This window comes from Myxine glutinosa, chromosome 1 (assembly GCF_964187855.1).
Source record: "Myxine glutinosa chromosome 1, kmMyxGlut1.1, whole genome shotgun sequence".
Taxonomy (NCBI): domain Eukaryota; kingdom Metazoa; phylum Chordata; class Myxini; order Myxiniformes; family Myxinidae; genus Myxine; species Myxine glutinosa.
In genome coordinates, this window is record NC_136261.1 from 25096750 (window position 1) to 25121123 (window position 24374).

The 24374-nt window shown below is 45.1% G+C and overlaps 2 protein-coding genes across 5 annotated transcripts in view; both read left to right on the forward strand.

Annotated features, from left to right (window-relative positions):
- LOC144889489 (uncharacterized) overlaps positions 1-24374 on the forward strand; it is an 880122-nt gene that overhangs the window by 731961 nt on the left and 123787 nt on the right. The window lies entirely within an intron of this gene.
- LOC137421904 (glutathione synthetase-like) overlaps positions 1-24374 on the forward strand; it is a 205674-nt gene that overhangs the window by 164497 nt on the left and 16803 nt on the right. For all 3 annotated transcript variants that reach the window (XM_078769822.1, XM_068108437.2, XM_078769819.1), the window contains one exon: positions 21097-21295. In XM_078769822.1, the coding sequence (XP_078625948.1) occupies positions 21097-21295 (199 nt within the window). The remainder of the gene's footprint in view (positions 1-21096; positions 21296-24374) is intronic.

Sequence of the window (24374 nt, forward strand, 5' to 3'; positions counted from 1 at the left end):
TGGAGACTGTGCTGGCCATTCCATGATTTGAAGCCTACCGTCTTGTTCTTTTCCTCAAAGGTAGATTTGACATAGCCTGGAGGTGTGTTTAGGGTCATTATCTTGCTGTAAGATGAGCCACTGACCACCTAGGCGCATACCAGAGGGTATTGCATGGCGCTGCAAAATGCTGTGGTAGCCCTTTTGGTTCAGAGTGCCAGTCACTCTGTGCAAGTCGCCGACTCTGGATCCAGCAAAAGAGCCCCAGATCATCACGCTTCCTCCTCCATGTTTGACAATTGGTGTCACACACTGAGGAACCATCCTTTCACCTACTCGACGGCATGCAAAAACCCTGCGTGATGAACCAAAGATTTCAAATTTTGATTCATCGGTCCATAAGACCTTCTTCCAGTCTTCAGTAGTCCACTGGCGGTGCTTCATGGCCCAGGCAAGCCTCTTGTTTATTATTTTGCCATCTTAGCAATGGCTTTCTTACTGCCACGCGACCTGTCAAACCTGCAGCTCGAAGTCTTCTCTTCACAGTTGAAACTGAGACTTGCTTACTTCGACCAGTGTTAAGCTGTGCTTGAAGCTGTTGTCCTGTGAGCAGCCTATCACGCAAGCTGTCGACTCTCAGAAACTTGTCTTCTGATTCTGTTGTGGCTTTGCGTCTGCAAGACCTCTTCCTGTCAGAGTTTCCTCCAGTTTCCAACATACTACTTCCTGCAGTGCAATATTGTCCAAATAATGCTTCAGAGGGTGAAATAACAGTCTGTTTCAATACTGCTTTTATACAGAGAGGTTTTGTAATCAAGTAATCAGCAGAGGTTGGGACACCTGTAGGAATTGTTTGCATCAACTTTCAAAGCTTAATTTACTTACATTGCTGCAGAACAGCTATAAGTTCTTAACCCATTACTTGTTCCCTGAAGAAGGCCTTTTTTACAATATTACAAATGTGCAATTTACATTATTTTCCCGTTTTTCCTAACCTAAACTTTTTTTAACCTCGAGCAGTTTACTGCTTACCTTTGTACCATTTCAGGTTATTCACTGGACATTAAACTGTGTAAATTTCAAAAAAAACTGGAAAAATTGAGGTGTTCTAAAACTTTTGACCGGTTGTGTGTATACTATATATATATATATATATATATATATATATATATATATATATATATATATATATATATATATATATATATATATATATATATATATTTATTTATTTATTTATATATATATATATATATATATATATATATATATATATATATATATATATATATATATATATATATATATGACGAGAATAGAACCATGTTCCACACCTTGAGTTCAAGAGATAACAAGATTTAATGATGAACCAATATCACAGCGCTGTGGAGGGTGTAAGAGTCATACCATTCACAATTGAACAGCATGGCCACATACACTCCTAGAAAATTGGCAACCAAGAGTTTCTTTATATACACAAAATTATACAAAAAATCTGCGCTGAAAAATGAGCACGGACAAAGGAAAAACTGGCTCGACATCTCCCCCCGAGAACCTATCTTCTTTGGCATGAGCAAAGGGCAAGATGCGGGAGGGAGAAAGAGCACCGTGACATTCTCAAAACTTATCTTCCATGTTGGCTTTTGGTCAAGGACAGACAGACGCGTTTTCACTAGGGGGTCTAACGGAGCAAGCGGTTTCACTATCTTTCTACATTTTTTGGCACAGTTGGACAATAAAACATAATTCAAAACAAGAGGGAACATAGTAAGCTTAATCCTTTTCACAAAGCAACCACTATTAAATGCAAACCACAATTACATAAGGCACAATAAAAGGCATGATCTCGACATTCCCCCATTTGGTCTCTACGAGACTACGTATCACAGAGACCAGGCCACATCGGCTTTATTTGCAAAGCAAAAGAGTATAGTGTTATATGTGGCCACATCGGGCTTTATTGAGTGTTGTATGTGTGTCCTCCAAGGGCATGCCACGCACATAAAGTACCCCACATGCACGCTTGAAAGGTGTGTCATGTTGTGCGTGTTTGGAACATGAAGGCTCAGAACATGAAAGTCCATTAACGTTTCGGATCCACAACGAAGGCGTCTGGTCCAGATGAGGTTCTGCCCCGCCAGGGGGCCTGCCACCTCCCCTGCGGAACTTGCTCCCCCCACCCTTTGCAGATGCGGTCCTTGCAGATCTTCGAAGTTAATCAACGATCATGCCCATGAGATCTCTCACGTGCTGCTGTTCTGGGGAATACATAATGTTGTCAGTATCTTGTGTCTCATGTTCCTGGTCAGGGTACAGAGCGTTAAAATCCGAATCACTTGAAGCAAAGAGATCCGAAACATTTGAAGCAAAGAGAGGGACTTCCTTTATGTCAAAGTCTCCCATGGACGCCTGGTCGGCTTGCGGGTCTAGGATATCCATGTCGGGTCCCTCGACTGCCAGACCCAGCGTCGCAATCAGATCCATAGTTGGGTCGGAAGGGGGTGTACAGCTGTGAGCTTGTAATACATAAGAGGCGTTAGCCAGTACACGCAAGGGGTTTACCACACAAGTATCACAGCCATCACAAACATCAATACAGGCATCAGCCAGTTCCCACAAGGGATTTTCAACACAAGTATCACAGTCATCACAAAAATCAATACAATCTTCTGAAGCGCCGGTCACATCTGCCTTGTTGAAGGACCCATTCAGGTCGACGGCCTCTGTGGTCAAGATCATGGTCTTCCGACGGCGGTTTCTTCATCGTCCATCCTGAAAAATACTTTCTTACACACACCATGATCAAATTCCTAGCCCCCCATCCCACCAATTGGCATTTAGTTACCTTATCTCTCAGATGGTTGGCTTATTCATAGCCGCATTTCCTGTGTCGTGTCTGGAAATTCAAATGCCATATTTACTTTCACCAATTTCCGAAAATACCTTCCTTTTAATCATCTTCCCTACATCTAATAATACATGATTTACCAACCATTTCCCCCCCAACCATAATCGGTCAATGGAAATAATCGGTATTCTCCCCTTCAAAACTTCACTGTTATCCTATCAATACCTGGACATTTTTTCCCTTCCTTCCTAGATACGCGAATTTCACACCAGTATAAACCCACTGGAAAAATTATCTGAAAAATAACGAAATCGTCTCCAAGTTCTCTAGCTAATCTCCGTCCGCAATCACCAACTTTACCCTCCTGTGCATTTTGCCTTAGGTTTTAGAACCTAGAGTCTACCAAAACAACAACAACTAGCCTCCCAAAGCCATTTCCCTGCCAGAGCGGGGGTTAGCCTTGCGGTCCCCATGACAATCTTCTTCATTTTGCTCTATCACCTCCCTTTGAGCAATAATTCAATTGATGTGATTCCCACATACCTGGTGGAGTTCTGTTCACCTGGTCTGCAGAGCCGTGATCCAATCTTCACCAGCCCCCAATCACCTCCTCGATTGGGGTCATTCTGCATGTAGCAATCTAACGCAACGTTATTAAACTTTACATTCATTGGTCCCCCCAGTGCAAGCCAACCCCTTGTATCACCTTCTTATCTCAAAAACAACAGTCCATAACTAACCACTTTCCTTTATTTCCTGTCTTTTCCATTAACTTTTTACAACCTTTTCCTCTACTTCCTCAACAATTCCCAACAAAGTCACCTGTCATTGACAAATAATCCATCTGAGTCGACTTTCCAATCCAATCATCTTTGCACTTTCCACGACCTTCTTCACACTTCCTCCCAAACCTTTCCTTCAGACACAACCCACATGAGTACAATGTCCCCTTCCAGGCGCGTCTGTCTAGCCACCCACAAATTGTCCACAAGACAAAATCATCATATTTCACACCTCAGCTCTCGAGACCACCCAGGGGTCCCTTGAGAGATGCATCCTAATGTTAATCAGCTCTCGAGAGCTCAATTTTGAACAGGGGTAAAACCAGCAATAATTATCAATTCTGCCAAGCAAGAGGCCAGAGCAGTATCACTCCCTCTTCCCTCTGCCCACCATAACTGGCAGACAGACAATGGCGAGCCACAAGCCCCAACCCTACAAGGCTCCAGCTCCCATCCAAAGGACACAAACTCCCTCAGACTGGCATAATCTCTTTGCCAGCTTATGTACGAACCAAGATTGCAAACAAATAGTTTTCCAAACAAAACTCAGTTGTCACCCTATTGCACCATATTGGCAGTATTCACTTCAGCTCTCTACCACTCTTGTGTCGAGTGGTGCCCAAAATGACATTGCACGAACCCTTTCAATACCTGTCTAACCCTACTGCCATTTAACGACGCTTCCCAGATGACGGTTCCCCATACACTATTCTGGCACAAAATTGTTGCATCCCACAGATGCCACGATTATTTGAACAAACTCATTTTCCTAATCCACCTTTTCAATTTTCATTTCAATTTAAAGTTAATCCAATGTCCTCTAATACCTCTCTTAGCATCCCATGTACCTGTTGCAGACACCTGTTTTAGCCTCTGGCCCAATAGCTGCCCAATAAACAAATAATAAAAAGAAAATAACCTGATCTATTTATTGAAATAGACCTAATTCTCATGTTGGTCAATTTTTTCACCCACTGTGACTCTCGCGTCAATCCTGCCATTCCCAACCACATTTCCAGCGAGGATGACGTCACTATTTCACACCTTTCCTTCCTTGAACAGCGGGAGTCCTCCATGAGATGCATTCCGATGTAAATCACTTCAAAGTGCCTAATTGGCCCTCCCTGGAATCGCACCTTTAACATTACCGGCACCGCCCTTTCTGGGTTCAAATCTTACCTTTGACAGACACAAATCCACTGCTCAACTCTATCCTGACGGACTGCATCACTGAAATAAATCCTGGCTTCAAATCAACTTTCTCAAACTTAACTATGATAAATCTGAAATAATCGCATCATCTTCCTTCGAACTCAGAGCACACCAACACAGTATACATCAAACATTGGATTCATATTTCCACAGACCTCCACCACTCTGTTAAATCCTAAACATGCCCAATGGGCAATCCCCTCTGCTCAGGGCTGCAAAATGCTGGATTCTAACCTTCCCAAACACAGCTCTTGTCCACCAGGCTGCAAATTCAAAGCATTTTCAGTCCCCCTTTTTCCCATACACTAGCCAGTGTAAGTCAGCCAAACATAAACAAAGAGGTTCCAGCGAGCTGTGACCTCCATAACTCTAAACAACTCCACTGGCACTTTTTAAAACAAACTTTCCCAGTCACTTACTAAAATAAAGTGCTGCTCTTGTCCGTAGATATACGTTAACCAAGATTACATGAGACTTGACAACAATAGTACTGCCCCGTGGAGCAAGGCATCAGAGACAACTCCCCTCCACCTTGACTTACCCCAGGTATAATTTGGCTACCTACAGAGAAAGTACCTGCACAACACATTTACAAACCAATTCGTCCCCTCGTATTAGGGGACATCACAAATGTTCCACCACAATTCACAGCAGGTGACCACCCACCTGCCTTCTGTCGAAGTCCAGTTCAATTTTCTGAGTTTCCATTCACAGACAGACAGACAGACGAACCCCCAACGTACTAACAGGATGGTCTCACAGAGGCCATTCCATTCAAATCTGTAGGCTGCCACGATTCTTCCCGCCAGGACACACCATCATAGTCACCATAGTCACACGACACGTCAGCAGACACAGTGAATGATATTCGACACCATAACAGACACCGCAGACACTGCTCCTCCTTGATCCATATCTGCAGACGCAGTCAGACACACCCAGTCGGACAGACAGACTGGCTCCACATTACAACTGCAAATATCCGAAATGACAACAGCTAACACCAAATATTTATTGTCCCCCTTTCAGGGAAGTCAAATCAACCACCATTAAAGCACAAAACAGAAAACGACCATATACTCAGAGTAAGACCCGAAAATCAAGCAGACAGACCGACAATCGAACCTGTCTTTCGACACTGCCGAACGACAAGTCTGCAGACACTGAGGGAGTGACATTCGACCCCCAGTAGACACCACGGACACCGCTTTGGTCTGCACCTGCAACTCCATCACGCGCCTCCAACTTCTTTTTCGGCGCATCGATCAACACAAATGTACCGACGCATCTTATATTCTACACATTGCTATCCAACCTTTCGCCACAGTCCCATCACAAACAATGTATCTCTCGCGGCATGCATGGCAGGAATCACACTCGCATTGCACCAACATGGAATTCGAGCACATTCCATAGCTGTGAAAATATTGTGCTGGACAAGACATTATTATCATCGACTTGCGCTTTCACACGCATGGCAAAGTCCACGGATGTACAAAGTCGAAGTGCCCTCTCCCTTAATTGATCCACACTGCATCTCGGCACACATCCTCAGATAATTAAATACATGTTTTAATCCAAGCGTGCATCCTCGCACCCGTTCCACCACCACCTTCCAACCACCGCAGGTGCACCTGAACTCCATGGCACACCCGCAACTCCCTCAAAATCAGTGTTCAGAGACATGACTCCATGGACAGCCAGAAAGCCAGACAAATACGGACACACACACACAGAGATAGACACAGGTGGGTTATCGCCTGCATTCTGTACAAATTCCATGTTCCTGTCCATAAGTTGGCCCATCAAGTGTAACCCCTTTCACGAAACCTTTTCTGAGGGTCAAATGTAACAGACAGCCAAGACGGACCGGCAAATAGGCAGGGGCAAACCCCGAGGCCCCAGACACCATCACCACACACATACCCCGCATCACATAGGAGTATCAATGAGCCGGACAGCAAATGCCATATGTCTTCGTCCCAAATCGAGGGCAAAATTTTCACAATGGCAAACAATTAATATATTGTCCACATTCATCTTGGTCACCCCAACCCATCCTGGCTCTCCCCAAGAGCTCCGTGTCCGGACAGACAGACAGATAAACAGACCGGGTGAAACCATAACCATCCATCCTTCCGATTGGATTCACGCCAGCATCACATGTCATTCTTGCCTTCATTCAACGCATTCTGCCATCCCAAGTCGGCCAAATACAAGCCCCGGCCATGCCGTTGAATAAACACCCAGTCGGTTGACAGCCTATCATTTTTGACTTTTACTCCCATTCTCCCTTGCTACATCTGGAGAGCCGTTAATGTGGGGATGTAATTGAACACTTGTTTTAAAGCCCTGTCTACACATGCTCTCCATAACATACTCATTATTCCCTGCCAATTTTCCCCAGCAGACTGAGTCCCACATGGCATCTCAAAATCTAAACTGATACCTTTTATTTCTTCCCCAAATTTACTTAATCAATTTTCACCTTCACAACAGTCATATAAATAATATCATTCCAAAGTACTCATCCGGATTGCCCAACGCCTGCAGGCAATTTGGGGAACCCCTTGTCAATCAATGACACACATCAATGACACACACACAATAAACACAAATACACGCTGCAATGACAGATCATTCATTCCCTTATACACACATACCATGTGACTGACCCTTCATTCTCCATACAATACAGTATAAATTCATGCACACTCATATCCTACCTACCTGTGAACTTACCTGGCCCCTTGCTGTGAGCCTATCCATCCCTTGGTTTCTACCTGGATTTCTTTCTTCCTGTGCTTTATCTGCTTCTTCCTCTGCTCTTGAAGTCTCAGCACTTCTCTTGCCTTTCTCCTATCTGGTACCTGCGCTTTTCTGATTCCAGTTTAATTTATCCTTCTCCAAAAATCACATAAACATTTCCTATTTCCACATATAAGAAATAACCAATATCTCCCTTGAGATACAAAACAAAAACACTTCCAACTCTAGCATCCCAAAGTCTTCCTTGGAAGCATGCTCGACAATGCAGCACCGCTTCCACTCAGCACACAACATACATGTGCTCACTCCAACACATCACTTCAAGCCACCTCATCACTCGCATTGTTCACACACACGAATGCGTCCCCTGCTTGTGCACAGCATGGTCCGCATTCGTGTCTCGATTCCGTCCCACCTCGCTGTTCCCCGCGAGGCAGCTACTCCGTTGCCCCGGTAACCTGCCTGCATGTCTCGGCTCGCATGTTCACAGCTGGATTCCACACACCTCGTACATTATAATCCTCTCTGTTTTATTTCTCCAGATCTAACCTCATCTCTTGTCCAGAAAGAGCTAATACTTGACCTAGCTATAGCATATTGTCAGAACTCCTTCCTTTGGGTAAAAACTGCACCGGATGTGCATGCCTTAAATCCTGAGACAGGACAAAGAAGGTCTTGAGGGGGGGGGGTTTATCAGATACACACATCCAGTGCGTAGCTTACCTTAAAATACTCATCGTCCTACCTTCCTTGGGCCAGTCCCTCCAGCGGGTCGAAGATCGGGCCGCCCCCCCGATCTGTAATACCCTTCTCTTAACACAGTACTCACGCCGGAGTATTCTTAACACCAATATATATTACCCATTCTTATCCTTATTCTTCCATATCCTTATAAAGGTGCAACCAGCCGCATCTTACCTGGCTCATTTTAATCCTTTATTCGCCTGACTCGGCCACCCGAATGCGTCGAATACACGCACTCCGTCTCCAGAACTCAAATCATCCTAGTTTTTACTTCAGATTGAGTATTACTCCGACATACCTTAATCTCCCTTAAGATATTTAATTAACGTGCACGGAACATTTTCCCGTCCATGCGCCCAGGCGGTCGCTCCCAGCGCACGGCAGCACGACCCCCATTTGCAAGAAGCAGCTCGTGATGCGTACAAGGCGCAAGGAAGCACCCCGAGGCCATCCACCGAAAAATCCTGCCTTTTAGTTTACCGCGCCGATATTTCCCTAATCCGGTCCTCCCGCGGCGCTAACTCGCAGTCAATGCTTGTATAGCGCTTCTAACTTGTCTAACTTATCACCCATGCCAGGGCTTTCCTAAAGGGGTTCTCCCTTCTTAACTTAGCTTAACACTTATCCTGGCCATCCTCCTTGGGTCCCCTCCGTTAGTCCGCAGCCAATACTTTCTCTGGTTACTATCAACCCCATCAACTCCATCTTGTCTCTAGACTGCGCTGCCTGGGAAGTTCTTGGCTTTACCAAGAAGTCCCCCCTTTTTGCTAACTGACCCCCATTTCTTGGTTCATCAATAGACAACTTGTTACCCGAGCCAAATAGGCCTGTACTTACACACCAGATTCCAATTTGTTCGTGATCCAAGCACGGAACGACGAAATGGAAGACAGACAGCCTGAGTGAGTAAACGGAGCTCAATTTGGAAAGACCCCTCAGTATGAAAACTCACGTTAATCGAATCAGTGCTGGCCAGCCTCTCCGCTGTGTCCCCACAGGGTCTGCCTCCCAAATATCGCTCAGAGTCGGATCCCACTTCTGACAACAAAATTGACGAGAATAGAACCATGTTCCACACCTTGAGTTCGAGATAACAAGATTTAATGATGAACCAATATCACAGCGCTGTGGAGGGTGTAAGAGTCATACCATTCACAATTGAACAGCATGGCCACATACACTCCTAGAAAATTGGCAACCAAGAGTTTCTTTATATACACAAAATTATACAAAAAATCTGCGCTGAAAAATGAGCACGGACAAAGGAAAAACTGGCTCGACATCTCCCCCCGAGAACCTATCTTCTTTGGCATGAGCAAAGGGCAAGATGCGGGAGGGAGAAAGAGCACCATGACATTCTCAAAACTTATCTTCCATGTTGGCTTTTGGTCAAGGACAGACAGACGCGTTTTCACTAGGGGGTCTAACGGAGCAAGCGGTTTCACTATCTTTCTACATTTTTTGGCACAGTTGGACAATAAAACATAGTTCAAAACAAGAGGGAACATAGTAAGCTTAATCCTTTTCACAAAGCAACCACTATTAAATGCAAACCACAATTACATAAGGCACAATAAAAGGCATGATCTCGACATATATATATATATATATATACACAAAGAATTAAGTTAAGCACCCCTACACAACGAATTAAGGTAAGCACCCCCTAATATATATTCTTTGTGTATATGTATACATTGGCATATATTCTAAGGTATGTGAGATCAAATAATGATTGGTATGACATTAGCAATTATCCATTGATGAAATTGAGTGATCAAAGTGAAAAAAAGTGATTGGTTGAGTCAGTGATCCGATCACGTGGGTCCTACACACGTTATTGACGCAAAGATCGCTAGAGGTCTTCTCAGAACAATGACTGTACGTTAGAAAACATAAACGTCATCCACACTGTCCGTGATGGACCTATAGCTCCATACTTAAATTGAGGTGAAAATATGCCTAAAATTCCCAAAAAATTTCACCTTAAATTATTCAGAATAAAATATTGAAAACGGCATGATTGTTATGTTTTTATGTGACCATAATATCACTTCTCCAGAAAATATAGCAATATCATGGGTATATTACACTGTTTTGACGACAACAAACATGTAATGTGCGAGGTTGTAAAAAAACGGGGGGGGGTGCTTAACTTAATTCTTTGTGTATATATATATATATATATATATTTATATATATATATATATATATATTTATATATATATATATATATATATTTATATATATATATATATTTATATATATATATATATATGTATATATATATATATATATATATATATATATATATATATATATATACAGTGGTACCTCGGCTTACGAGTTTAATCCGTTCCGTGACGGAGCTCGTAAGCCAAATCGCTCGTAAGTCAAAGCAAATTTTCCCATTCAAATGCATTGAAATGCTATTAATCCGTTCCAGCCTCAAAAAAAAAACACCAATTTTTTTTGTTAGGTGCTTTTAAATAACAAAAATGTACTTTATAAATAACAAATAATGTATAAACAAGCACGACCTCGTATATACTGTACATAATACAAGAGAATGTAAAGAAATAAACTGGTTTTATTAAGCAGAGGAGAAGAGCATGCCAGGTGAGGTGTGCGTGTTGTCGACTTGGCGAGGCAGTACGATCGTACTCCTTCTACGATATGTACGATTTTGAAGCAGAAGGAGTCCATAAAGGCTATAACGCCAGCCAAGGGCGTTACGATTATTTCAAAGCTCCGGACCTCTATCCATGAAGATATGGAGAAGTTGTTGTTTGTGTGGTTGAAGGCGAAGCAGCTCGCAGGAGATACCGTGACCGAGAGCATCATGTGTTTGAAAAGATTGAAACTCGGATATCGAGCACGGACCACGAGGTGTTTTTTCTTTTTTCTTAATCTCGGTTTCAGTGAACTTTTGCTCTGTGCTCACGTGTACTGTACCTGTACCTGTAATGGTACGTCAGAGGATGGCACCTGTTGTCATCATATTAAGTGCAAGATGTTCTGCATCGTAAGTTGGTACACCGTGGTCTTTCGGCGGTGTTTAAGCCGGCCGTCTTGGCTTCTGTCACCATTGGCATTGAGTCTTTCGATGTAGGTAGGTCGTTGTGTGCCGGTGCCTTGGCCGAATTCCTTCATTGCTGCATTGTTAGCTCACCTGGTTTTTTATACCACATCTTTGGTTATCGGACCAGCGAATGACGTCATCTCCTCCAAAGTATGGCTTATTCTCACTTGTCTTGGACGATCTTCTACTTCTAGCCTTCCACCATGCATTTGGTGTCCACTGTACTTACTGTACAGTGCCTGGTAAAATTGATGTAATGGGTTTTTGACCGTCAACGCCATGAACCGCCATGAACCGCCATGAACCGTCAACGCCATGAACCGCTAACACTCAAAAGCCCATTTATCGCGCCTTATAAAGCAAAACGCAAACCGAAAGCCATGCCTCTCAAGCGAGGCGTGCTTCCGTGGTCACGTGATCCACAGGTGTAGCTCATTATACCCGCACGCGCGACACGCTTTGGCGGTCACGTGACCAGCCACTCTGGAGGCGGGGATCCCCGCCGATGACGTCACCGGCTGGAGCAAGGAGATTCCTCGCTCATGTATTTCGACGATTGCGTGTTTTATATCCAAGCAGAGATGCTTTCACGGCAAGATAACCGCGTGACCGGAACCGGAAGCCACAACCGGAAAATTCAAAAAAATAAATTTTTTGAGCTCGTACATCGGATCTCGGCTCGTATCCCAAAGCAACAAACCGCCCGAGCGACGGCTCGTATCCCGAAAAACTCGTACGTTGGGGCACTCGTAAGCCGAGGTACCACTGTATATATATATATATATATATATATATATATATATATATATTTATTTATATATATATATTTATATATATATATTTATATATATATACAGTGGAACCTCGACTTACGAGTGCCCCAACTTACGAGTTTTTCGAGATACGAGCCGTCACTCTGGCAGTTTATTGCTTTGAGATGCGAGCCGAGATCCGAGTTACGAGCTTTCGCCACCCGGTCACGTGGTTATCTTGCCGTTCAAGTACAGTATCTCTGTCGTATAGCGCTAATGATATATAACGCCGCCGATAATGATATGATAATTTATGATAATCTATGCAGCACGACGTGGTCCTCACGTCACACAAGGCGCCTTTGCCGGCGCAAAACGGCTCTCTCAGGGTCCAACTCGGTATCGTTTTGAGCGCACGGTTCAGACCTTCAAGAAAAAGTTTATTTTGTAAAAATCGAGCCACGCGTTCAAAAGATATGACCGGTTTTGTTCGCCGGCACGTCGGCGCTCGAATCGAATCGAGTTAAAACGAACACTGCCGTTGTCGGGTCCGTCTGAGACAACCACCGGGCCTAGAACGCTGGGACCGGTCTCGTTGGATAGGCCTGGATCAGATCTCGAAACGCTGGAAGCTGCACCTCTCTGTGATAATCTTGTGGACCATGACAAGAGATCGTGCGACACGTGGTTATCATGCCGTGCAAGTACAGTATCTCTGCCGTCAACTTGTTCAGAGTGCCGGCGATAGCTCGCCTTCTCTTTGTGGAAAACACGGTGAGATCCTTAACATCCAACAACTAATGGGACGCAAACGGGGCGCCCAGTTTAGCGGTACACCCATTGATGAATCACCCTGCCTGTGATTCACCCATGACAGGTTATAGCTGGGTCGGGATTCAAACCCAGGCTGGACAGTTTAGAGTCAAGTGTGCGTACCTCCAGTCCAGGCCATCCTGCCAACTTGTATGCTGCATACAGGTGAAATATAAAGCGCGAGATATTTTTATATATACTGTATATTTAAAAAAAAATTGGTGTGGTTTTTGGCGGGCTGGAACGGATTAATAGCATTTCAATGCATTTCAATGGGGAAATTTGATTTGAGATACGAGCAATTTGAGTTACGAGCTCGGTCACGGAACGGATTAAACTCGTAAGTCAAGGTTCCACTGTATATATATATATATATATATATATATATATATATATATATATACATATATATATATATATATTGTTGCGGATCTCCAACGTCGGCCTCCCCCTTATCAAGGGGGAGTTAATCCCCTTGTCTTTTATCTGGCCGACGCGATCCGGGGCTATCACGTTCCTTCCGGTCGGTGTTAAATAGGGTTGTAAGCCGAATTCTTATTACCTAAGTACTAACACCGGCCGTGAAGCAAGGAAATACCCCACCCGAACCACAGTTTCAGTGGACACACCGAGCGATAGCGAGCCGCAATTTGGGCCGTTAACAGGTACTAAACCCGATTGGAGCGGTTCCGAGTCGTGCCATGTTTACCCAATGGAGAAATCACTAAGACGGTCGAATTAAGAAGAAACAGGAAGAACAGGGAATTTATTACACACTTTGTACAAAGAAGAGGAAGAAGAAGCAAAAGCAATGTACAGTGAAGAAGAAGAAGCAGATACACAGGGCAGCCTTATCCAGTCTTATACTTATCCCCTGGACACGGGCCCGTTCACACACAGTCACACTCTCAGACTCACTCACACGGGGTTTGTAGATGGTCGGGTTGAGCATCCACCGATGGCGTCCACAGCTCGCTCCGGTCCCCGACTCGTACCACGAAGGCGTTGGTAGACGGCAGGCAAGATCTTCGCGTGTCGGTGGCGCGGATCGGACAATTATCTCGGGGAAAGGTAGGCTGGCTAACGGTTAAGTGGTGGCTCACGGCTGCGTATGTAATAGAAGGACCGGCGCTTGATATGCGCTCCCCACAAGCCCACAGTCGAATTCCCACCGAGCCTTTGCAATCGATCAGGATAGCGCGTCTCTCACAATAGTTCACAATGGCGCTTTTCCCAGCGAGTCCTTGAAACCAATCATGCAATGCGCTCCGACCAAGTCCCAGTCCTCAACCCAGCGGGCACACGACGTTGTTTCAACGTCGAATAACGGTTGGAATGAGGTCGCGACGTCGGACAACCAAAACCCAACCTGAGACCAAAAACCCAACCTGAGACCAATACCTACATCAAAACCCGACAGTCATTCAACGTTGTTTCACCATTGGCAACTTGGCTTGATTTTTTAATCGAATAAATGACATTGTTTCAATGTTGGTTGTTCGACCCTACATCGACGTTGAAAGTGTGATATTGTATCAACGTTTATTCGACGTTGGAAAATGTATCAATGTTGGAAAAACGACGTTTATTCAACATTGGAAAAATGACGTTGATCCAATTTGCAAATCCAACTCGTTTTCAACCTCGGGTCCACGTCGAATCTTGACGTTCATTCAACGTGGATCCAATGTCTGTGTGCCTACTGGGAAGTCCTTTGCCACTGCCGTATGCACGCGAGTCCTTTACAACGCTGCAGTCCTTTCCACACAGTCCTTTGTAATGAGTGCCACGGCGTCAGTCCTTCAGAGGGCTTTGCGCGTGCGGTTATATAGCGCCGCTTTGCGAACCCTCTCGAATCTCGTTGATACGCACTCACCACGCCCATTAGCCATGCCCACTCGAGCACTGGTTGGTTGATGCGGTCTTACCTGCTCCGCCCTTGATGGCTGCTTGACGTGGCCACACCCCCGACCTCACGCTCCGCCCCCTTTTCGGGCCTTACCTCGTGGCATTTGGGCTAGTTTGAGCACCCTAATGCGAGGGGCAATGGGGTGCAGACAGGATGGGCGCAATGGGGAATGGGGTGCAGACTGGATAGTGTGGAATGGAGTCGATTGGAGGGAGGCTGCAAACTGAACGGGGCCTACCCTTATTTGTTTTACACAACGCAGATGATAACTATTGGAAATGGCCTTATCTCACATATACGAAGAAATAACTAACGTTCTAAGGTGACCTACGTGTTGCTCGTGGACTAACTATGGGGGCAGAACCTTTAACCTTTATTACTCAAATATTTACACTTTCAGAACCGCAACAATATATATTGTCTGTCAAGTGAGTTTAATAAAGGTTAAAGTCTGTCCCCCATAGTTAGTCACACAAGCAACATGTAGCCGTGCAATAGTATAGTTATGTCTTCGTATTTGTGAGCTTAGTTCCCTTCCAGTGTTAATTCTGCATTGAGTAGGAGCCAGGGAAATAGGCCCTACTTGCCACTGATTTCCCAGCCACGCTAGCCTTGATCCAGTTTGTATAGCATTGGGTGATCATTGGCCGAGTTAACACGAGGTAGGCCGAGGAAGGATCAGGGCGGAATCGAGGTGGAGCGGCAGAAGCAATGACGGTAAGCACGAGCCGCCAATCAGAGCTCGAGGGTGGTGGTGGCGGCGTGGCGTCAGAAGGTGTGGTGAGAAGATTCTGGTGAGTTCCAGAAGGTTCGGGGGGCGTAGCTATAAAACCGTGAAGTTTTATGGGGTTTTGGGACCAAATTCTCGCTCGTACATATGTACTCGCGCTGCCCTGGAAGCGAGGAAACAAGCCTCGCACGAACCACGTGTGATGTGAGTACGCCGAGCGGATTGCGTACACGTGGTCCGCGCAGTCTTAACTAGTGGAACCCGATTGGAGCGATCTTATTCGTGCCACGATTAGTCAATTGAGAAATCACGGGAACGATCGAAATCAGAAGAAAGGAAGAACAGATTGATTTAATGATTATTACCACACGTATTTGGGCTTATCTACGGTAATGGGGTATATTTGTGTTACATGGAGGACAAAAAATGAAGCTGATGAGCAGATTCTCATTTTTACATATTTCATTCTTTAGAGTGCACACTATCCAAAACTATAAAGATAAGGATAACTTTTTGTTTATAATAAATTATGCCGGCAGAGATAGCTCACGCTTCAGGCATGGTAACGCTACGAACGGGGACAGACAAAAGGCACAAGAATAGCAATTAAAAATACAGAGATAGCACCTCTTTGAGGTTGACATGTCTCAGTGTGTCATTTCAGTATGATTAAACTCCATGTGTTGAAAATACATACTTTTCCTGGGGGTGAAATACCAAAAGTTTTGTCAGTGACAAATATTCTGAACTTATTGTCCCACATTAATTTATTTTTTTTAAACCAAATACTCATTGAACACCTTTAAAATACATCATAATACAGCTTTGCAATCCATCAGTCATGTATACCTTAAATTTATCAAAATCGAGAGACTTTCTGTTGAACTGGATCTGCATAAACCTACCTGCCATAATATTGAACATATGGTAACGTTGGTAACGGGGACAGACTTTCTTTACTAATACCATCTGACTGATGTTACCATACACATTTTATGTATCTTGAATGAAAAGACTGTCAAAGAAAGCAAAACCACATGTTTTTAATGAAATACAAAATCAAACTTTTCCCTTTATATATGTTGTTTTGTAAATTATAGTAATGTTGGTAACGGGGACAGACATTCCCATCAAAACCCAATTAATTGATTTCTTCATGGAACTTCTGTCTTGTTTTTTTTGAAGTACACTTTGCGAAGTGTACTTTGCGAAGCGAAGTACACTTTGTTTTTAGCTTTCAGAAGCTGAAGCCTTGTTATTTATTGCTTTATATGATACTGATGGGCTGCTGATCGGTTTCACTTCGTCGTAATCACAGTATATGGAATAAATTATGGTAAACCCACCTGATGAGATTAGCATACACTGCGATCGATGACACCGGCACAAATGGCGGAATGCATGCTCTGGATTGTCCAATCAGCGGACGCCAATACCATGGCGTCGTAAGATGCGCATCCGATGTTGTAAAAATCATCCCCATCATTTACATTGCTAATGAAACCGATTTATCGCATTATTTCAAAGATGTCCCCCCCCTGCCCCCCCCCCCCCCCCCCACTCATTACCGTAATCATTGCATGGTACACATATAATCAGCTATTGACTGATGCAGCAAGTCACGTCTGCTATTTCAACCAACAATAGAAACTTCATTCACGTTCGCAAAAAAAGACAAACTCCGCTCGGCTGTCCCCGTTCAAACGTACACACACACAACACACATCGTTTCTGTCCACATGGCGTTCTATCGAGAAATGCACTGACACTCGGGTACCAAATCGTTACTAAAATAGGTCACAAAATGCAATTATACGTACCTTTCTCAATATGTTGGTGTGTAGAAACCAAATACCTTTAAAATCTTGCCGCAAACGAACAACAGAATACTCGTTCGTATCTGATGTTGCGTTCGTTACTTCGAGGACCGATCACGCGTTTGACGGCGTAACTTAAAACCAAAAAAAATTGTGCTACAATGGCGTCCTTTTAGACATACCCGGAAGTCAAGACCGATCCAATCACGAAAGAAGAAGAAGATTTTCCCGCACAGGAACTTGAAACGGCCAATTTTCATTTTGTTACGAACGTAGAAAAATCGGGGACAGAATGCAATTCTACATTTTGCGATCGTTTTGTTCGCAAACGATCATCTCTTCACGCAAAAAACATCTACAGCATAATGAAGCTGGTGTTCTACACAATTGTAAGAACTTGAAAATATGAATTAAAATTAACAACAAATCAGTGAAAACCTATCTTTCACGTTCGTAATTTCGGGGACAGACACCATAACGAACGTGCACTACATTTTTGAAAATTCAGAAAAAATATTAAACGACTTCAAAAAAAAAAAAAACGCGATAAGTTTACTTAATGATGTTGTAATTAGTATTATAGAGATAAGGGAAAGAACTTGACCTCATATATGTGATTCTAATCATGTTTTATTTTGATATATGTTGGCGTGTCACGTTTTCAGCCTTTTGTAGGAGGGTGGACATGGAACTTCATTTGAAATAAAAATCCAACGAAGTATTTTATTTGCAACAAACTATCTCTGGTATCTCTCCAGGGTGTGCCACATCTGAATTTAATATTTTGTACGACAAAAAATCATTGTGCTTTCGTCAGTTCAGTTAACAATAGAGGCATGCCACAAATGTCCCAATACCGTAGATAAGCCCATTTACAGTTCTGGATGAAGAGAGACAGGGAAATCCTTATACAGTCTTATTCTTAATATCCAAGGACAATGGGCCCGTCTGATACACTCACACGGGGATTGCAGTTGGGCAGGATGATGTTCAGGCCAAACACGCCAGATTGGTCGTCCAGGAACGGCCCCGTCCAGCTCTCCTCGGTCACAGCACATCCCGCGATGATGGAGGTAGGCGAAGACAAGGCCATGCCGCGCGTCTCTCAAGCAAGGGTGATATATTGGGGCGAACGGCAGGGACGGCTTTTATGGCAAAGGGCAGTTACACAGCTTCGTTCACTCGCTTGGCTGAACCGCGCAAGTTGGTTATAAATGCCCTGGCTGCACCCACGTACCTCCAGCGATCGTCAAGTTCATATGGTGTGAGTGACGCAGATCCTCTTCAATTCGTCTTTGCCGCACGTCCCCCTCTGCGAGTCCTCTGCAACTGCCATGTGCACGCGAGTTCTCTGCAACTGCCGTGTGCACGCGAGTCCTCTGCAACTGCCGTGTGCACGCGAGTCCTCTGCAACTGCCGTGTGCACGCAAGTCCTCTGCAACTGCCGTGTGCATGCGAGTCCTCTGCAACTGCCGTGTGCACGTGAGTCCTGTTGAGGGCTTTTCGCATCGGGTTATATAGCCCCGCCCCGCGAGCCTTCTGGAACTCACCAGACTCTTCTCACCACGCCCTCTGACGCAACCACCTCGGAGCTCTGATTGGCGGCTCATGCTTACCGTCATCGCCTCGCCACTCTGCCTCGACTCCGCCCCGCCCTCAACGCCGGCCCCACCCTTTTAGGCCTACCTCGTGTTAACTCGACTAGTGAGCGAGCAAAGGGCAGCAAAATGGAGTACGCATGTAGAGGTGGAATGGTTTGCTGAAGTAGGACCTATTCTCCTGTCTTTACACAACGCAGGATTAACACTGTAAGGGGCCTACTCTCACACATACTAAGACATAACTATACTACAAACGAGGCTACATGTTGCACGTGGGACTATCTATGGGGGGCAAACCTTTAACCTTTATTAAACTCACTATACACATCTCAAAACCGTAGATATATATATATATAATTATATATATATATATATATATATATATATATATATACATATATATGTATATATACATATATACGATACAATATATACAATTATATACACAATTATATATACGAAAATATATACAATATATACAATATATACAATATATATACGATTGTATATACAATATATACAATATATATATTGTTACGGAAACGGAGTACGGCGCTCCCCTTAGCGGGGGGGGGGGGGGGGGTGGTTAATCCCCCTTCTATTTGCACTGGCCGTCTCCGATCCTGAAACTATCCCGCTTCTTCGTGGGGTGAGATTGGCTGAGGTGATTGGTCAAGGGAGTCCCGTACACCTCCGCCAACCTCTCCACGAAGCCGGTGGATAGCTCCGTTCGAAACCACGGACAAGATGGTATTTGCCGAGCGGTTTTTAGCAGCCCGCGGTTCGAAGCATTAGCAAGGACTAACCCGATTCATATGCATCGGCCAAATCGTGCCACAGGTACTCAATGGGGGAAATCACAAAGACGATCGGATGTGGAAGAAGAAGCCCAAAGTAAGGAGGAACAGGAATTTATTAACCAATTATGTACAATTCAAAGAAACCAAGGGAGTAGGAAAGAAACGAAATTAATTTACAGAGAAGAAGACACTGTGCAATTCTAGCTTATCTATACAGTCTTACTTATTCCCCAGACAGAACAAACAAGACAAACTCACGTACACAAATGGATGGATGAGGGCAGAGACGAATGGCTGGAAGGAGACAAAGGTTCAGCTGGACGCTGGCTGGAGCTTGATTCCGCATGGGACGTCGGGCTGGAAGTCGACGGCCACGGATGCCACCGCAATCTGGTTCCCGCGTAGCAGCGGGTCGAACTGCGCGTCAAAGCTGCGCGCGCGCCGGGGCTAGTTGCAAACAGCGTCTCCTCCCTTCAAACCTTCAATCTTCTGATAACTCAACTCAACTGAGGTCAACCCAACTCAACTCAGCTCCTCCTCAACCGAACTGCTCGGTGCATCCTCCTCACTCATCTGCCTAAGCAGTCCCTCCCAACCTCCTTTTTATGAGGCGTGTGGCGATCAAGCCGCCGGCCTTTTGGAAACGCCCATTGGAGAGCTCGCCTCGGCCTTGATTGGTCACGAGGGCTCACCGATCCCACCCCTTGATGAGGCGTTGGCAAAGCCACGCCTTGTTCCTGGTGCTTGGCTGGCTCCTCCCACCTTCTGCTCCGAGATGGCCTCGTGTTCAATGGAGTTTGGGGGCGATTATGATGCCAATAACCCCACCCAAAGCAACCGTGGCGAAACGCCGCTTTGGAGGCCACGGCGATACTGTAGGGGATCTATCTTATTTGATTTGGTGCAATGCAGAGTCAATTAATGGGAAACAGAGCCTTAAACTAACATAGAATAAGAAATAACTATAGAGAGGTTCTATGATTGGCTACGTGCTTGTACATGGACTAGCTAAGGGGACGACCTTTGACCTTTACACAAATGGAGGTATTTACAAGAATCATTACAATTTACAGAGGATGATATTTACAACAATTACAATGTGCAGGATTCTCAAATCCACAATATATATATATATATATATATATATATATATATATATATATATATATATATATATATATATATATATATATATATATCCATACATATACAAGATAGATAAATGTTTACATACACTGAGAGTAATTATTGCACACAGGTAACAACCTGTATGACGAAGACATTGTACAATTTTTTGGATCCAACGAGAGAGGGGTGGAAAGAACAGACCGTGCTGGCTTCATACTCATGCACCGCCTGCAACCTCCTCCAATATGGAATGTACCAATGCGTCCCAGCACAATACCTCATCCAGAGTTGTGTGTCAGCGAGCTCGGAGTGTTTGGTGCCTATGTCAGGTATAAGAACAATTTCAATGTTTCATCTCATAAATAAAATTCATCACATGTATGTATTGTTATGTCGGGTGGGGTAGTGATATGTAGAGCCAGCCAGATCTGAATAGGTAACGTGCTTCGTCTGTCGTGATAAGGAATCTGCCCTGTAATAAGTTTCATGTGTAGGCGTTTTGTCGGTTAAGAGTATACCTGTGAACATACCAGGATGTTCGAGTGATAAATAGAGTAGGGATTAAAGAGTAGCGCCCCTGTGTGTCACACCTGGTAGCCAAACCTTTGTCCCTTATGGCAATGCACACCTGAAGACATGCAGTTAGGTCCCGAGTACAACACTAAATAAATCCCTTCCCTGACATGACGTTGGAAGACGAACTGGCAATGGGGCTGGTTCGGGGCACTGCACTGGACCGCGGCCCATTTAATCTCCGCTGGGCCCGCGTAGCACGCTACGTGCTATACCACGCCCAGGAGGGATGTGATCGGTTGGCGCGAATGGACGCGGAAGGCGCGAAGTGGGTCGACAAAACACGGAAGGCTACGAGGTCCTGATTGAGTGGTATTAACCGGAGGCTACGTATGACAACTGGTAGTCAGTTGTGGGATTGACCCTAAAAAAAAATTGGTGTCAGTGTGTGGAGAATCTGAACACAACATTTTTTAGTCGGAGGCGATAAATTTGTATAGTCGATTGGGCTACGAGACGCTGACTGTGCGTCATTAAATTTAATTTTATTCTGGTTGGAAAATCCGGGCGGGGTAGCGATCTTCTCTCGACGGAGGAGAAGATGAGCGATATGGCGGGAGGAGGGATGGAAGATGCTGGAAGCAGAGGGAGTGAGTCGGAAGTAGTTGGGGTAGAGGGTAGCGATGGAACCTCCCCCGCTATGAAGGCGGTCCCGAACGAATACCAGGCCTTAATGGAATTTATACAGGGAATGAAGTGGGACATTCAGGGATTGAATAACAAAATGTTATTGATGACAATTGAATTGAATTGATTGAATAACAATAAAATTGATGGGTTGGAGGGGGAATTGAAGTCCCAGGGTGAACAATTGAAAGAAGGAGAAGGATCCTTCGGGCCTGGAACTTGGAGTTCCCCAAGGTAGTGTTCTGGGCCCTTTGCTTTTTCTGGTCTTCATCAATGATCTCTCTGACTCTCTTGAAAATCCTCTCTATCTCTTTGCTGACGACTCTACTCTCTGTCGCTCCATTCCTCATCCCTCAGATCGGCAGTCTGCAGCCTCCTCACTCTCTGCAGACCTGGACAAAATCACAGACTGGTCAAACAAGTGGAACATGTCTTTCAATCCTGACAAATCTCACACTCTTACAATGTCTCTCCGAAAGGACCGACTGGACAACCCTCCCATCTACTTTCTCAACAATCCTCTCCAAGAAGTTCTGTCGCTCAAGCTTTTGGGTGTCACTATCTGCCATGATCTTTCTTGGGAAAACCACATTTCCAAGCTGGCCTCCAAAGCCAGTCGCCGACTGGGCATCCTCCGTCCTGCGAAGTCCTTCCTTGGCACACCTGAGCTCCTCACCACATACAAGGCTTTCATCCGCAGCTCAATGGAATACTGTTCCCCCCTCTGGGCTGGTGCTCCTGCCTCACACCTTGCTTGGCTTCACGCTGTTGAGGCCAAAGCTTTCAGAATCATTGGAATCTCCTGCGATGTAGTCAACACCGAGGGCCTTTCACTCACTCACCGCAGGCAGGTTGGTGGTCTTTCTGTCTTCTACCGACTCCTCTCCGGCCTTGCTCCCCCAGCTCTCTCTGTGCTCTGTCCCCCCAATATTCCTTCAGGTCGCACAAGATCTGCCTGCAACCCTCTTATGGTTAAACTGCCAAAGTCTAGGCTCTCTGCTCACCTTCACTCTTTCATTCCCCTTTTCTCCCGCCTCTGGAACAAACTCCCCCACTCCCTTCAATCCCACTCCTCCCTCCAGGTCTTTAAAACAGCTGTTCACCACCATCTCTTATCTTCCCCCATCGAAAACCTTGATCTTTTCTACCCCCGGTAATTCACCCCAGAGTCCTTGCAGTGTTCATATGTTTTATTCCTCTCCCACCTCCCCCCAAGTCCTCCCGATGTCCCTGCTCTCAAATGTTGTGTTTGTGTCCTTCCCCCTCTTCCCCCTCTCTTTTGTGTCCTTCCCCCTCTCTCCCCATCTTGTCTGCCGCTCCCCTTGTTTTTTGTGTTTTGTGTGTCGGTTTGTCTTTTTGTGTGATTAATGTTAGCTCTTTCACGAGCCTCGATCTTGTATACAAAAAAAAAAAAGAAAAAAAAAAGGATGAACGAATGGTGCCATTGGGGCCCAGGAGCCGGGAATGGCAAAATTGGAATTGCACCGGGAATGGCAATTGATATACATGGGGAAGTGGAGGGTAAAGATGGAGCCTTCCCTGTCTCGGAGCAATCAAGCCAGAAGACATGTCCTATGTCTTTCCAGGCCATGTTGAAATTAATAAGGGGCATGAGTGAAATTATGAGGGGAATGAGTAAAGAAATCTATGAAATGAAAGAGGAAAGTGATGCTGGTAGTGAAAGATTTGATGCACGGATTAAAGAAACAACAACCCTATGTGGAATGAACGAACGAATAGTGAACAGGGGAATGAAATGAGGGAAGTGAATGAACAATTGGAGGTAAATGGGACATTGTGGCGGACACGAAAGCAATGACGTGGTGACATCACCCCGCACATCACGTCGGGGTCACCATATAAAGCGGGGGGCGGCAGACGTCTTGTCCAGGCCGAGACGTTCAGCTCGCTCGCTTGTGCGCTGCCCAGCTCGTCGAGGAGCTCAACGAGCGGCTTGCCAAGCGGCTCGGTTCCGGCCACGTTGGTCTGTACGCTTCCGGCAGCGGACGCATTCACCCGCCTCCTCGCCGGCTTCCCGGCCCTCACGCGGCCCACCTTCTCGGCAGGGGCCGTCAAGCACGGGGTGGCCCATCACATCCCCACCGTCGGGCCACCGGTCTACGCCCGGGCACGCCGCCTCGAGCCGATGAAGCTGGCGGTGGCAAAAGCGGCGTTCGCTACCCTGGAGCGACTCGGCATCGTTCGGCG